The sequence below is a fragment of the Schistocerca gregaria genome, chromosome 3 (genome assembly GCF_023897955.1).
Source record: "Schistocerca gregaria isolate iqSchGreg1 chromosome 3, iqSchGreg1.2, whole genome shotgun sequence".
NCBI classification, from domain to species: Eukaryota; Metazoa; Arthropoda; class Insecta; order Orthoptera; family Acrididae; genus Schistocerca; species Schistocerca gregaria.
The window spans coordinates 329,206,565-329,223,005 of record NC_064922.1 but is presented as its reverse complement, the minus strand read 5'-3'; the positions used below and the strand labels follow the sequence as shown (position 1 = coordinate 329,223,005).

General features: G+C 46.4%; 1 protein-coding gene across 1 annotated transcript in view; it reads left to right on the top strand.

Moving 5' to 3' along the window:
• LOC126353793 (carboxypeptidase N subunit 2-like) overlaps positions 1-16,218 on the top strand; it is a 110,357-nt gene extending 94,139 nt beyond the window's left edge. Inside the window, exons 4-5 of the mRNA XM_050002885.1 lie at positions 10,011-10,397; positions 13,013-16,218. Of these exons, the coding sequence (XP_049858842.1) occupies positions 10,011-10,397; positions 13,013-13,372 (747 nt within the window). The 3' untranslated portion in view covers positions 13,373-16,218. The remainder of the gene's footprint in view (positions 1-10,010; positions 10,398-13,012) is intronic.
• Positions 16,219-16,441: the final 223 nt, after the last annotated feature.

The following is a 16,441-nucleotide window of genomic DNA, read 5'->3' as shown; positions in this document are numbered from 1 at the left end:
CCCAGCCCTGTATCCTACTATTGACGTTAAAATGCTGTTGTAGTAGAGTTTAATGAGATTGGGTGGCAGATGGAATCTCTTCCGGCCATGTTGATGAGATTATTTAAGACCTCAAGGCCTCGTTGAGCTATGGTATCTATACGAGATGTGTAGTTCCACATTTCATATATTATGACCTCTAGATATCTAGCCTCGCGGCGCCGAAGAACTGATGTTACCTCAATTCTTACAGTTGGATTCCTGATTCCTATTCAGGCTATCTTTCAACAGTAGATACGTAGATTTGTTTGGTGCGACCTTCATTTTCATTTTGTGGCGCCATTTAACAAGCGATGTTACTGTTCGTTCCACTTTGGGTTCTAGGTCCTCAAGGCTATGGCCGCCGACAAGCAGGAGGAGTTCGTCTGCATAGGCTGTCACGTCTAGCACGTCCTCACTGAGTTGTAGTTTTTCTGGTAGTGGTTCTATATTTACATCCCAAAAGAGTGGCCCCAGGACAGATGTACTTATTTTTCCGCTAGGCAATGATAACCAGACCTCCCTGTCCTCACAATAGCTCCTCAGACAGCCATAGAGGTGCCCTAGACACTCCTTCTCCACAAGCGGGAGAAGAGCGAGGGCCACAACAGGTTGTCGAAGGCACCACTGATATCTGCCATGATGCTCACCACATACTTGTGCAGAGCTGAGCTGTAGGCATCGGCGGCCAGGGTAATTGCGTCAGGTGCTTATCGCCCCGGCCGAAAGCCAAACTGCCTGTCGCTCATCCCGCACAGTATCCTGTGTGCCATCACACTGTCATCCAATAGCCTCTCCAGCCTTCCCAAGATATCTAGGAGACATATTGGCCTGTAGGACGTGGCTTCCATAGGGTCGTTGTCTTTCCCTTTCTTTATAATTACATTTGCCCTTTTCCGAATTTTCGTAAATTTACCAACCCTTAGGCACACGTGGAGAAATCCTGTGAGAGGTGCAATTAACTGAGGGGTGAGGAATTGCGCAACCTCCGTTACTATGCCGTCGGGCCCTGGAGCCTTCCACCTTGTAAGAGATTTGATATGTGCGGCCAAATGGTTCAAATGGCTCTGAGCACTATGGGACTCAACTTCTGAGGTCATTAGTCCCCTAGAACTTAGAACTAGTTAAACCTAACTAACCTCAGGACATCACACACATCCATGCCCGAGGCAGGATTCGAACCTGCGACCGTAACTGTCTTGCGGTTCCAGACTGCAGCGCCTAGAACCGTACGGCCACTTCGGCCGGCTATGTGCGGCCACTTCTTCCTCCGAAAAGAGGTACACCACGGTGTTGTCGGTGTACTTATCAAGATCTCCCCTTCAGATCTGACGTTGGATTTCATTGTCCTCATTTTCCTCATCATCTGACAGCAGAGTTCGAAGGAGGACCTCGGCAGTGTCCTGTCAGGACTCTGTCATTCGGCCGCCATCCCTGATGGTCGAAAGAAATGCGGAAGATATTTTTTTTCCCTGACCAGCTTATAGGGGTCTCCCCAAGGGTCAGTGGCTAGTTGGTGCAGCACGTATCTTTCCCAACTTTTTACCCTAACCTCTTTAATTCTTTCTGGAAGACATCTTTGGCTTCTCGGTATCGCTATAGCCAGAACTGTTTTTCGTGCCAGACGACACTTCGCTGGTAGTATCTCCTCGCCCGTCTTACAGACTGACGCAAACGTTCAAGGTCGGCAGTTAATGGAGATGGGGAGGCCGCAACGGCTCTCCTCCTTGTTAGTACAGCAGCTTTCACCACTCTAACCATTGACCCCACCTTTTCTTCAGCATACCTATCAAAGTCTACGTCACCTTCAGGCAATGGAGGAACATTACACTCCCGAGCTTGGCATTCCCAATATTGAATCTCCCATCACATGTCCCAGCAGCACTCCTCATCACTTAGGCTGAAAGCAATCAGATTGTGGTCACTTGTTGTGTCTTGATCTAAGACTCTCCAGTTCTTAATGTTTCTGATGGCACTGGGTGTTGAAAAGGTGACATCTATGATCGTTCAAAATCCGCCTCTACCTCTATAGGTGGGGGGATTCTCTGCTGTATTTGCCACAACTAGTTGGGAGGCCATAATTAGCCGTTCAGCCTTCTCTCCATTTGCATCTCTAGCGCCGCTCAACCATAGGGGGGATTTGGCATACGTATCAGAGGTTGTCATAATCTTTCGCCCTCGCAATGCCTTGGTCACTCGCGTGAGATGATTCGAAAATTCTTCAAAGTTACCTCCGTATTGGAAGTACATGTTTATGATGTGACGAGCCCCGCAGGTGACTGTAGTTCCACGACGTTGCAGCGGCTATTTGATAGTTGTGTTGGGGTAGTGACCCGTAGGGCCTTGTTAGCTACAATTAGAGCTGCTTTTGGCTCTTCCCCAGTGTAAGTTATCTGCCAAGTGGCAACCATAAAGGAAATTTGCTCAGCTTGGGAGTATGGCTCCTGCAGGCAGATTACATCCAGCCTCCACTCCTCCACTACCCTTCGCAGCTCCTGCATGACCAAACGACTATTGTGTGTGTTTATCTGTCTAATGTTTATTCGGAAACATTTTTATTGAGGCCACACAGGGCTCCGATCTCAGTGGGGAGATTCAGCGACTTTAGCTGTATTCTGTCCATAGCCTCCATCGTCGAGAAGGTGCCCTTTCTGCCTTATTTATTTCCTACGTGAACGACGTGTCTCAGTGCAGTTGTCAAGACAGCCGAAAGCTCTGTGCGCGGCAGCTGCATAGCATGTTCTAAGTTGGCTTACACCCTTCTTGGGTCTGCTCCCGTAGCTCTTATTTATTGCGCTGCCAGTAGGTGCATCGTACTGGTAACTGTAATATCCTGTATTATTTGTTGTGACGGCCCTTCTTGAGCAGGTATAGTGCTGTTAACTGTACTGCAAGCGATCAATTATGTAATACTTCACCACCTTGAATTATAACTAGCTGGCCCACTGCCATTAGTCGCCTCACATGTTTTTTCCGCTTCCTCTGTTGGACTGTGCCCCCGGATAAGGTAGGAGGAGACAGCCAGAGGAGCTTGAGCCACTAGCTCAGTCTAAATGCATACATCAACCATAGTTGTTCTTAGCTCTTTCATTTCTGATACAGACTTTAGAAAGTCTTTGAATTTGCATGCCCTCTCCACGTCCCTCCTCCTCTTACTCGGAGTTCAGTCCCGCGTCCAGCCATCCTGATTTAAGTTTTCCGTGATTTCCTTAAATCTCTCCAGGCAAATGCCGGGATGGTTCCTTTGAAAGGGCACGCCCGACTTCCTTCCCCATCCTTCCCTAATCCGATGAGACCGATGACCTCGCTGTTTGGTCTCTTCCCCCAAACAACCGAACCCCCCCCCCCCCCCAACGCTTACTCGAGGACTTTCCTTTCTACACTATCCTGGTCACAGTGACAGCTTCAGCTACAGTCTGTTCGAGATATCAAACGCTGTTCCAGCATTTTATATGTTACGAAAAGTGACTCCGCAGGTCTTTTTGCCCCTACGCATGCATGGAATACAAGACTTTTTTTTGTAGTATTTCCTTATATGGTCCTCAGCTCCGCACCTGGAGCATGCCGGCTTCCTGTTGCAGTATTTGTGTACATGATCTATGTCCCAGCAGTTGTGGCAACGAGATAACACGTAGCAATCTTTAACGTTTGTAGCATGGAAACCTATGCAAACCTTGCCCATACTTGTTAGTTTCTTCGCCGGACGGAGTGGCCGAGCGGTACTAGGCGCTTCAGTCTGGAACCGCGCTACCGCTACGGTCGCAGGTTCGAATCCTGCCTCGGGAATGGATGTGTGTGATGTCCTTAGGTTGTCTGATGACCGCAGCAGTTAAGTCCCATAGTGCTCAGAGCCATTTGAACCATTTTTTTGACGTGGGGACATCGTATATGATAACCAATTGTTTTTATCTTCCTATCTGGCATCATCAATTATAACGACGTTTTTGATTGCTTTAACACTATTTTAATTTCTTCTCTGGCCATATTTACTGTTGTGGCGAAAATCTGCTGTACTTTCTTGACGTCTTGGCTGGGCATGGGTCTTAGAAAGACCGCGGTGTCCGGCCGTTTGGAGACCCTGAGTATTGTGGCCTTTGTTGACTGGGCTTTTGGTGCAGCCCATGTTTTGAAAGATTGCTTTCTTTATCTGTCGTTTTCCTTCTCCAACTCCTCAATTCGAGCTTCTAGCTTGGCATTGGCAATTTTTGCCCGTGCTGCCTGCTCATTTTTAATGTCCTGGATTGCGGCCTGACTAATTTTCCCATTTTTAATGCTTTGATCAAGGTTCTGAGTGATCCTTGTATGCCTGCTCATAATGTTATCCTCCATTGCCTGATCCAGGCCACCTTGTGGTGAGGGATCAGCTAGCATCGAAGCACTTATGGGAGGACCGGAATCGCTTGTCTCTTCTGTAGCCATCATGTATTTGAAATAGCGAAAAGAGATTGGGAGCCACGTCTCTTACCCCAGACCGGTTCCTCTGGCATGGGGGAGGCACAAACTGCAGTTCGTCCACCCCTAGACCAAGGACCCCTTAGAGCTCCCGGGTTCAACACGCCGATCCAGCGCATTATTCCCTTTCAGTACCAGGCCACAGCCGATTTCACTCGTCCCGCATCGGCAAGTGCACCCTGCACTGCGGAGAAGCAGATGCACGTCTCGCCCTTGGCCCCCTACTAGCCCGAGCTTCCACATTGCGGCCAATGATCCACTCCTACTTAGGTGGTGGGCCGGTCACCCAGTCGTTCGGGGGTCTGAGCCCATCTAACTTAACCTGGGCTGCGTTACCACCTCCCGGGCTTGGCGGAACACGCCTTGGAACCAGAGGCGCGGTGATGCACACTTGCCGACTTGGGACAAGACCCCACGACAGCAAACCAAGCCACCGGCAGCAGACACACAGATTGAGCCGTGCCCAAGCATTCTGGGGAGCAGCGGCACCAGGCAAGCGCAGCACGCTGCACCCGCCCTCCATCCGCCGCTCGACCCATGAGGGACTGATGTTATGACCCTTTTACGCCACGCGCCCTTTGATTTCGCCTCGGGATGGTGGCGTTTCACTTCCTTCCTTGACACACGACAACTCTCATCATTCAATGAAGCCCGGAGATGTAGAAGGATGTTAGCCCGTGTCTAATATTGTGGAGTTTTACATCAACGAGACGGTGCGGCACTCAAACCCGAGTTACGTTCCCCAGAATGCCTCCACACGTACTGGGACATCATGATCGACCATGTCTCACCCACCGACTTTGATAATTCACGGTGGGTCAGTGCGGACCAGCCAGAATTGGACCCAGTTCAGGGTTAGTTCAAAAATGTTCAAATTTGTGTGAAATCGTATGGGACTTAACTGCTAAGGTCATCAGTCCTTAAGCTTACACACTACTTAACCTAAATTATCCTAAGGAGAAACACACACACCCACGCCCGAGGGAGGACTCTAACCTCCGCCGGGAGCAGCCGCACAGTCCATGACTGCAGCGCCTAAGACCGCACGGCTAATCCTGCGCGGCTCAGGGCTAGTCTTTTAACGTCTTGCATGGACGGCCCTTCGCGTGTTAGCTTCACCCCATCTAAGGCGGCTACTGAACGCCAGGGCCACGTCCAGGCCACGGGATAGGACGTTGAGTTCCATGAGAGGGTCTCTGGGCGGTTTTAACCGAGATACGGAAGGCAACACCCCCTCCCCTGGTGGCGCCATGCAGACCGCTTTCCCAGCGTTTTCTGCTTGTCCCCGCTGACAATATGCAGGTAGCTTTGGAGCTTATTTGCAGAGTGATCCCATGCCATTAGTAATGACTGTCAATGTATTGTGGCGGTCCCGTTGTGCGTCTCTATTCTGCTGCCACCTGGGTGTGACGTCATGTGTGTGCTTTGTCCTTTGACTATCAACCAGCAACAGTGATACACAATTGATAATTCTTGACAAACATGTTGGAAAAGTATTCTGAAGGACCATCTAGACTAATAGATGCCCATAATTTATACTCAACTAAAAGCACTTCATACATGAAGCGTTCATCAACCTGGTTCAGGGATATCTACAATGCTTACAATTCTTGTTATGATTCTGTAAAAAAAGGCAATTGCTGATACCATGGTGCTTGGATCATTCTTTTAATTGTCCTTTATCAGTACGAAGGAAAGTTGAAGCTTCATAAATTCACTGAGCTTTGAGTAGTGCACTGAACGAAAGACTAGAAACTACTGTGGGAGGGGAGGGGAGGGGAGGGGAGGGGGGGGGGGAGGATGCTGTACAGAACAAACAGTCGCTTCTGCCAGGAATACTTGTAAAACTTCTTCCATTTCTATTGTAAGCTGTTTGAAAAAAACTCAAAGGAGTCATTTACACTGGCTGTGAGTGGACATTTATTTAAATCAGTAGAGAAAGTATGAAAATTGTGCCAGATCGGGATTCGAACACGGATGTCCTGCTTACTAGGGAGATGCTCTGATCACTAAGCCATCCAGACACACGCACTACCCTAGCACGCCTCTCGTCAGACCTAAATCTTAAACTTAGCAAACAGACTACTAATGTAGTGCCCCTTCTCCATTATCCTCATTACTCGCTATGTTTCGCTGATTCCTGTAAGAGTTAGAGCCTGGTGTCAGTCCTCACTAAAGAGATCGTTGGCAGTCACGGCGTTTATTACATGTAAATGTCCAAAAGAACAGACACAATTTTGATCCAGCAGCCAATATGAATTAAGATGCCATACATATGTTATCAAGGAACCCACCAGAGTAGCCGAGCGCGCTAACGAACTGCTTCCTGGACTCGGGTAGGGCCGCTTGCCCCGGATCGAATCTGCCCGGCGGATTAACGACGAGGGCTGATGTGCTGCCCAGCTTGTATGTGGTTTTTAGGCGGTTTTCCACATCCCCTTAGATGAATACCGGTCTGGTCCCCACGTTCTGCCTCAGTTACACACGTCGCGGACATTTGAAACAAGTCCGCACTATTTCACGATTTACACTAGACACAGACAGTTGGGGTCCACTGATTCTGTTCTCGGGTGTACGGGGTGGCGGCAGGAAGAGCAGTGGGTCATCCCTAACACTAACATTGCCAAATCCGTTGTAACCACGCCGACCCTGCGAACGCTGCGGGACTATGGCGTAAGCGAAAGAAAAAGAATATATGTAATCAAGGCGACGACGGGCAATGATCCCTTCAGTGCCGATGAACACCGTGCTCGAATTCTTACGACAATCGGCCAAATGCTAAGAGTACTGAGGACAATGGGCAAGGATCATTACATCAGTAGTGTGTGAATAAGTTGACAATTTGGGTCTGACGGGAGGCGTCCTAGGGTAGTCCGTGGAGTTGCAACGACCACTGTGTCTCGATGACTTAGTGCTCAGGGTACCTGCAGTAAGCATGAGACCTGGATTCCAATACCAGTCCGACAGAAACTATTTTTCCCATTGATCTGAATCAAGTCCACTGACAGCCAACGTCTATAATTGGACGTGGCCGAAAGAACAGACACCACATTCCTATTTAAATATAACTGTTTGGCAGGATGTCGTAGCTTCTAACTATACCACCACTTGCAACGTAGGTTAAAAATCAGATTAATAATGTTGCTCACGCAGCATATGTTTGCTTTATCGGGCAACAACAAAGTTATTGACTGTGCATGGTATCGTCAGAATGGAAATAATGAAGTCACTGTAAAAAAAAGTCATTAATTTTGGAACTTATCTTGAATGGATTCCCGCGTAGATTTCGTCGAAGTTGTTATGACTCATCTTGTTGGTTCTAGGGTGATTCCACTTTGACTGCTGGAAGGTCCAGATCCGTATTTTAGCAATATTTGAAGACCTAACAAATCCGTTTTTCAGGAAATTCTTAATGATCGAACAATCCCAGATCAGAACAATGGTACGGTAGAAATAATTTTTGACTTGGTGTTCACGATCCACGTTTTTATTAAACTTCTTGTAAATTCACATATACTTCTTAATTGTCACATCATCAAGAAAACAGTTTCGTATCAAACTTCATAAATTTAGTTTCCACTTTAACCAAACACAAGACTTGACTGTTCTTTAATAAAGCAAAATAACAACTTCTGCGAAGTGAAACAAAGACTGCTCTGTGCGCATTCGCACCAAAACGGTTACAAGTAAGTCAAAGATTATGACAGTCTCACAGATATGAATACACACAAGAACCATATCACTGTAATATATCGATACATCGGAGTACCTATACATTAAGAAAACCAAATGTGAGTATTGTCACAAAAATATGTTTGTTACTTCGCAGAAAAATAGTACGACATTACTGGTATCGAGAACTGGGGTTGGAGTGCCGTAATGGTCACGCATACACGGTGTTACAAAAACGTACGGCCAAACTTTCAGGAAACATTCCTCACACACAAAGAAAGAAAATATGTTATGTGGACATCTGTCCGGAAACGCTTACTTTCCACGTTAGAGCTCATTTTATTACTTCTCTTCAAATCACATTAATCGTGGAATGGAAACACACAGCAACAGAACGTACCAGCGTGACTTCAAACACTTTGTTATAGGAAATTTTCAAAATGTCCTCCGTTAGCGAGGATAAATGCATCCACCCTCCGTCGTATGGAATCCCTGATGCGCTGATGCAGCCCTGGAGAATGGCGTATTGTATCACAGCCGTCCACAATACGAGCACGAAGAGTCTCTACATTTGGTACCGGGGTTGCGTAGACAAGAGCTTTCAAATGCCCCCATAAATGAAAGCCAAGAGGGTTGAGGTCAGGAGAGCGTGGAGGCCATGGAATTGGTCCGCCTCTACCAATCCATCGATCACCAAATCTGTTGTTGAGAAGCCTACGAACACTTCGACTGAAATGTGCAGGAGCTCCATCGTGCATGAACCACATGTTGTGTCGTACTTGTAAAAGCACATGTTGTAGCAGCACAGGTAGAGTATCCCGTATGAAATCATGATAACGTGCTCCATTGAGCGTAGGTGGAAGAACATGGGGCCCAATGAAGACATCACCAACAATGCCTGCCCAAACGTTCACAGAAAATCTGTGTTGATGACGTGATTGCACAATTGCGTGCGGATTCTCGTTAGCCCACACATGCTGATTGTGAAAACTTACAATATGATCACGTTGGAGTGATGCCTCATCCATAAAGAGAACATTTGCACTGAATGAGGATTGACACATTGTTGGATGAACCATTCCCAGAAGTGTACCCGTGGAGGCCAATCAGCTGCTGATAGTGCCTGCACACGCTGTACATGGTACGGAAACAACTGGTTCTCCCATAGCACTCTCCATACAGTGACGTGGTCAACGTTGCCTTGTACAGCAGACGCTGACATTAGGGTTATCGTGAACTGCACGAAGAATTGACTCGTCCATTGCAGGTGTCCTCGTCGTTCTAGGTCTTCCCCAGTAGCGAGCCATAGGCTGGAATGTTCCGTGCTCCCTAAGACACCCATCAATTGCTTCGAACGTCGTCCTGTCGGGACACCTTCGTTCAGGAAATCTGTCTCGATACAAACGTACAGTGCGACCGCTATTGCCCCTTGCTAATTCATACATCAAATCGGCATCTGCCAACTCCAGATTTGTAAACATTGCACTGACTGCAAAACCCCGTTTGTGATGAACACTAACCTGTTGATGCTACGTACTGATGTCCTTGATGCTAGTACTGTAGAGCAATGAGTCGCATGTTAACGCAAGCACCGAAGTCAACATTACATTCCTTCAATTGGGCCAACTGGCGGTGAATCGAGGAAGTGCAGTACATACTGACGAAATTAAAATGAGCTCTAGCATGGAAACTAAGCGTTTCCGGACTCATGTCCACATAACATCTTTTCTTTATTTGTGTGTGAGGAATGTTTCCTGAAAGTGTGGCCGTAACTTTTTTGTAACACCCTGTATAAAGAACCATTACAAGCTCATAGGCCACTTGTTCCAGCGCGTATCTCGACTCAATGCGGTGCTACCACGTTACAGAACCTGCCGCAGCTGCTGGAGCTGCGGCTGGACGGGAACAGGCTGATGCAGGGCCCCCTGGGCCCGCTGCAGGCGCCCAAGCTGCAGCGGCTGTCGGCGGCGGACTGCGCGCTGCAGTCGGTGCAGCCCGACCTGCTGGCGGCGGCGCCGGAGCTGCGCTACCTGGACCTGCAGGCCAACCGCCTGCGCACGCTCTGGCTGGCCAACGAGTCGGCCGAGGCGCACCTCGTGCTGCTCGACGTGGAGCGCAACCCGCTGGAGTGCGACTGCGCGCTGCGCGACACCTGGAACTGGGCCGAGGAGCACGTGGACGAGGCCAACGTGTACTGCGGGGAGCCGCCGCGGCCCTGGCAGGACGTGCCGCTGCACAAGCTGGACTGCGACAAGGTAACGGCGCTCGTCACTCCGCTCTCAGCACACGTTACAGTAGAACCGCTCATACGACACGCGTTCAATACGTAATGTATCCCACTTCACTCTTGGCCGATATTGGTTGAAAAAAATGCAGAGTTCTTGTGGCACATCGTTCAATTTCCTGCTTCAGTCTCTATAGTTGAATCACGTTCCGATATGTGGCAGAGCTGTAGGTAGACTTCGAAAAGTGCCTCTGTAATGGAGATGAGTTCCAAGCAGGGAGCTGTCATTGAATGTCTTTGGGCAGGAAACCAGAGCATCCCAAATATTCGTAGGCGCTTCCAGGATTTGTCCAGAGACCTGGCACTTAATAAGAAAATGGCTAGATGTTGGAAAGACAACGGCCTTCCCGCAGTGGATGCACCAGTTAGATAACCGAAGTTAACCGCTGTCGGGCGTTGCCGGCACTTGGATGGGTGACCATCCTGGCTTCCATGCGCTGTTGCCATTTTTCGGGGTGCACTCATCATCCTCATGCCAGTTGAGGAGCTACTCGACCGAATAGTAGCGGCTCCTGTCAAAGAAAACCATCGTAACTGTGGTGTGCGTACTGTAAGACCTTCGGTACACACACCATCAGATTATTTGACTTGTCGCTCTAACGAAGTAGGCGAGTGTCAGAAATATGTCTCGTGGTCTTATCGTGGCGTGTTTATCTTCTGCCGTTAGGTCAGACGATAGAAATGCCACTTGCACGCTTAGAGTAGCAGATTGACGGTGACCAACTTTAAACAGAACTTGTTTAATTTTCACACACATTTATTAAAATAATAAAAACATAGATATTACATAACGTGATTCTGGATGCTATTTACAACTGACAATCTGAAGTTCCTTTGGTCTTGTTACGTTAATCTTATTCTCACATATCTCAGATACTTGACAAAGTGTCTATACATTTCTATTCATGGCTATGTACAGGAATATGATAATCTCTTATTAGGCGCAGACTGAAACTTCACTGTAGACTAATGCACAGTAATGCAGACTGATGCAGACTAATGTAGGCTGACTAATCGGAGGTCTTCGATCATCATCAGTTATTTTGCTCTCCAAATAGCAAAACTCCTTTACTACTTTAAGTGTCTCATTTCCTAATCTAATTCCCTCAGCATCATCCGACATAATTCGACTACATTCCATTATCCTCGTTTTGCCATCTGCTTTCTGTGCAAATTGTAAATAGCCTTTCGCTCCCTGTATTTTACCCCTGCCACCTTTAGAATTTGAAATAGAGTATTCCAGTCAACAATGTCAAAAGCTTTCTACACGTCTACAAATGCTAGAAACGTAGGTTTGCCCTTTCTTAATCTAGCTTCTAAGATAAGGCGTAGGGTCAGCATTGCCTCACGTGTTCCAACATTTCTACGGAATCCAAAGTGATCTTCCCCGAGATCAGCTTCTACCAGTTTTTCCATTTGTCTGGAAAGAATTCGCGTTAGTATTTTGCAGCCGTGACTTATTAAACTGATAGTTCAGTAATTTTCACATCTGTCAACACCTGCTTTCTTTGGGATTGGAATTATTATATTCTTCTTGAAGTCTGAGGGTATTTTGCCTGTCTCATACATTTTGCTCACCAGATGGTAGAGTTTTGTCAGGTCTGGTTCTCCCAAGGCCGTCAGTAGTTCTAATGGAATGTTGTCTACTCCCGGGGCCTTGTTTCGACTTAGGTCTTTCAGTGCTCTATCAAACCCTTCACGCTGTGTCATTTCTCCCATTTCATCTTCATCTACATCCTTTTCCCTTTCTATAACATTGCCCTCAAGTACATCGCCCTTGTATAGCCCTCTATATACTCTTTCCACCTTTCTGCTTTCCCTTCTTTGCTTAGAACTGGGTTTCCATCTGAGCTCTTGATATTCATACAAGTGGTCCTCTTTTCTCCAAAGGTCTCTTTAATTTTCCTGTAGGCAGTATCTATCTTACCCTTAGTGAGACAAGCCTCTACATCCTTACATTTGTCCTCTAGCCATGCCTGCTTAGCCATTTTGCACTTCCTGTCGATCTCATTTTTGAGACATTTGTATTCCTTTTTGCCTGCTTCATTTACTGCATTTTTATATTTTCTCCTTTCATCAATTAAATTCAATATTTCTTCTGCCACCCGAGGATTTCTACTAGCCCTCGTCTTTTTACCTACTTGATCCTCTGCTGCCTTCACTATTTCATCCCTCAGAGCTACCCATTCTTATACTGCTATAGTTTTTTCCCACATTCCTGTCAATTCTTCCCTTATTCTCTCTCTGAAACTCTGTGCAACCTCTGGTTTTGTCAGTTTATCCAGGTCCTATCTCCTTAAATTCCCATCTTTTTGCTTTAGCCGGGGATTTCCGCAATTGCCCCACTTATCGTAGCCCATTTGTCTCCTTTACGCTCATATTGTTGTCTTACCGCACCACGTGTCTCAGTGCCACCAGGCAGCATACAGCCTCGCGGTGGCTTGTGGTCATAATGTTTTGGCTCATCACTTAATGTTAAATGTTACAATGTTAAATGGAGATTAGCATTAATGGTAAAAGAAAAGTAAGGAAGTTAGTAGTACAATGTTAAGTGTAGGTACTAAGCTTCCATTATTCTGCTCACAGACGGCAGGGCAGACGGCGAGTACGGTGTCCAGCGTGACTGGTGCCACTACTATTAGCACCATTAGTGGCGCCACTGCCGGCGCCAGCACGGGCGGCAGCGAGGTGGGGGCGGCGGCGCTGTGGGCGTCGCTGTCGCTGCTGGCAGTGCTGGCCGCGGTGGGCGGCGCGCTGCTCTTCGTCTACCGGCACGAAGTGCTGGCGCGCTACTTCAGCCCGGAGGCGCGCGCCGCTGCCTCCGGGGGCAACGACGTCCTTCCCCTCGAGCGCAACCACACCAACGCCACTGACGACGTCCCCATCGGACTGCCGGACATCGGCCAGCCCCACGAAGGTGGCGTCGCCCCCTGGCTCCGACAGTGACCTGCGCTGCGCATCTGTTGACGGGGGTCCAGATTTACGGGTGGCTTCTTGGTTGACACCGCCCCAGATGACAGTGCCACAAAGACTGAGATGGGGCAACATAACCTCCAGCGGCACATATTTCCAGTGACTGAATCGATTCACGTACCGCCTTCAGTGGGCTCGTGTGTTTCTTTCCCCTCAGTCGCTGCGTCGTGCTCTCTGGATAGATGTACACCGACAAAAGACAGTACTCGTGTGTGTCACCATCCTTAGAATCCGCTCCGTGAGTTCTAAGAGTTGCACGGTCAGAACAGAAGGGACGATACCAAAGTGATCCGAGAATCCTCTGTGCCATTCAAGAATCACTGAACACATGTTATGTTTTACCCATCAAAATTCTATCTTTCTACACTATGTCAAATGGTACAATGCCTCATAGGTCATTTTCGTGGAATAGTAATTAGTGCAGGCATACTGTCACCTTAATGTCGTAGTTTTCCAGTACCAATAGACTGCGTTGGAAACGTTTCAGAACTGTTCCTACTGTTGCGAGGTTATCACATCCTGCGCTATGACTTCCTTTGCACGCTGTGGGTGCAGGAGAAAGGATCAGATGCCGTTCATGAACGGAGAATTCAGACATTAATTTATTCTGCATCTAATATCAAAGAGTAAAAATAATACATAACTTTGTTACTGTATTTGCAGCGTCAGTCGCTAACAGTAGATCTGAAAACAGAAACAGATACAAAAGATTTATAAAACTGTTACCCTTCAGTACAATGTCTATTCAGAAGATGTCACGTGGCCACTACGAAAGTCTGTAATTGTTATCAGCTGGTGAACACACAAAATGGGCTCAGTGCATGAATCTTCAAACTTAAGTACACCAGTCGCTGGAGCTGCGGAGAGGGGATTGCTTGCATCTGATTGGCAGCGACGTAATCGTTCGTGGCCAGCGCCCTCGTGTCGCGGTGGCGGCTGTAGGAAACGCGGCGGCGTAAATGACGGCGCGCGTATTCGAAAGTGTGGTCGACCAGATAACGACCGATTCCACACCTACTCGGTCTCGTAAATAACTGTGTAAACGTTTCCGACTTTTTGAGGAGCCAAAACTGCAAAAAAAAGTGGGTCTAAATGCAGGAGAATTTACAGTTCCAGATTCGCACTCATCTGGATAACATCATCATATTCAGTGGTGTAAACTGTCTATCTCGTACCCTAAGGCGTTCGGAAGGCCTTCATAAACATTGACAACATTAATAACGCACAGTTCCCGAATTTTTGATGGTCATTAAAGCTTAATGCTTAAGGCATCTGTATTGACAGAAAGACTCCAACAGTGATCCATGCGATCTGGAAGGCAGTCAATATGAAGGACTAAATATTTTACAGAAGTCACCATTCGTAAATGGGAGTTTCACTTTGACCTCTGTTTCTACTGTCAACATGAGGGACGAAATATTTTACGCAAGTCGCCAGTGATAAATGCGAGTTTAATTTTCACGGCGCTTTGTGTATAAAGTGGGGATATTGTTGCTGATAAACAAGGACGTCTTCGCCAAAACCTACAGAATATTCGCCGCCCACGAACTGTTATAAAAAGCACATATCATAAGTTCAGTGTAAAAAAAAAGAAAAGAAAGAAAAAACAGTGATAGCATTACGTACTTGGGATGGGAGCGCTTCCAACGCTTCAGTGTACCAGATGCGTCAACTGTCTATCAACCGTACGTGGTTCAGTGAAGCTAAGGAAAAATGTAAGCGTAGCAGGGTTAATAGCCACTGCAAAAAGTTTGTAATTCAGCATTTTGGTACACGAGAATGCATGAAAGACTACAATATTCTACCACCGTAGTGTTACGTACTGTGACGTTGTGTGTGCATCCTGATTCCTAGTCATTTGTCAGCGATTCTGCATACTGAATATTGAACGTAAGAGACGAAAAGGGAATTGTGAAGAAGTTCAGGGTAAAAAGTGAAGCACGATACTCGATTCAACCTTCAGCGTCCCTAATAATTCGCAGTGTTGCTAAATACTCGTACAAGGAATCAAATGACGAAAGAACCGAAGACAATTAAACTGAGTTCCTATACGTTCGAGTTCTTCGACCATATTCATTCCTAGTTATTATTATTTGCCGTTACATTCCAGTTGGCAGTGTTCAGCTTTGTTGACTTCGTTTTTATGAAAAAAGATGTACAAAGCGTATGTATTTCGTTATATGTAATACTTATTCAAATATTAACTTAAGGCTGTTTAAAATGAAATAAGGTACAGTTTTATTTTTCACTCTATTTAAATTAAAATATTATTGTTAAACACTTAATTATAGAAACAACTTCATTGTTTAATAATTCAACTCCTGATGCATGCAAAGACACAATTTTCCTGCAAGATATTTGCCTTACACTTCCTTGTTAACTATCCACAAGCAACAAGAAAAATTAAATATAGCTACATTGAGACAACGCTACCCATATTAAACAGAGAGTCAAGTGTCTTAAATAATTGGGCATCTCATTTTCTTCTGACATCAGTTCAAGAGCTCATACAATGTTGCATTCATTTGAAAAGTATTATTATAATTGACAGTTACATCGGCAGCTTTTCATTAATGAAGTGTTCCACTGAATATTGCTATATAAATATGTTCCTATTAATTTTTCTTTAATTACGTCCAGTGTACGTCTATCCAAATGACAGTTAATCGTTCCTGAAAAAAAAACTTCTCTTTACTTGATTCAAAAGCACATATTGCCCAAATTATTTTCAGGTATTCATGGGCCTGTACACTATTCTTACAGTTCTACATTTATTTATTTGCAGTGAATAATACAAAATAAACTGTTACTCGTTTGCATTGGTTGCATTTTTTATTCACTTGAAACCCCTCTTCAACTAATGATGTGGTTGGCAGGAGAGCCAACACCGTTTTGCTAAAGGAGGTCGAAATGCACGCGTTTTAGCTCACGCAGGCTGGCGTGAGATCTGGAACAGGACAAGGAAATTAGAATTGAGAAAAACGGACGTAGCTTGTGGAATACTTAACTTTAATCCATTAATGACGAACGTCGCTCTTTATG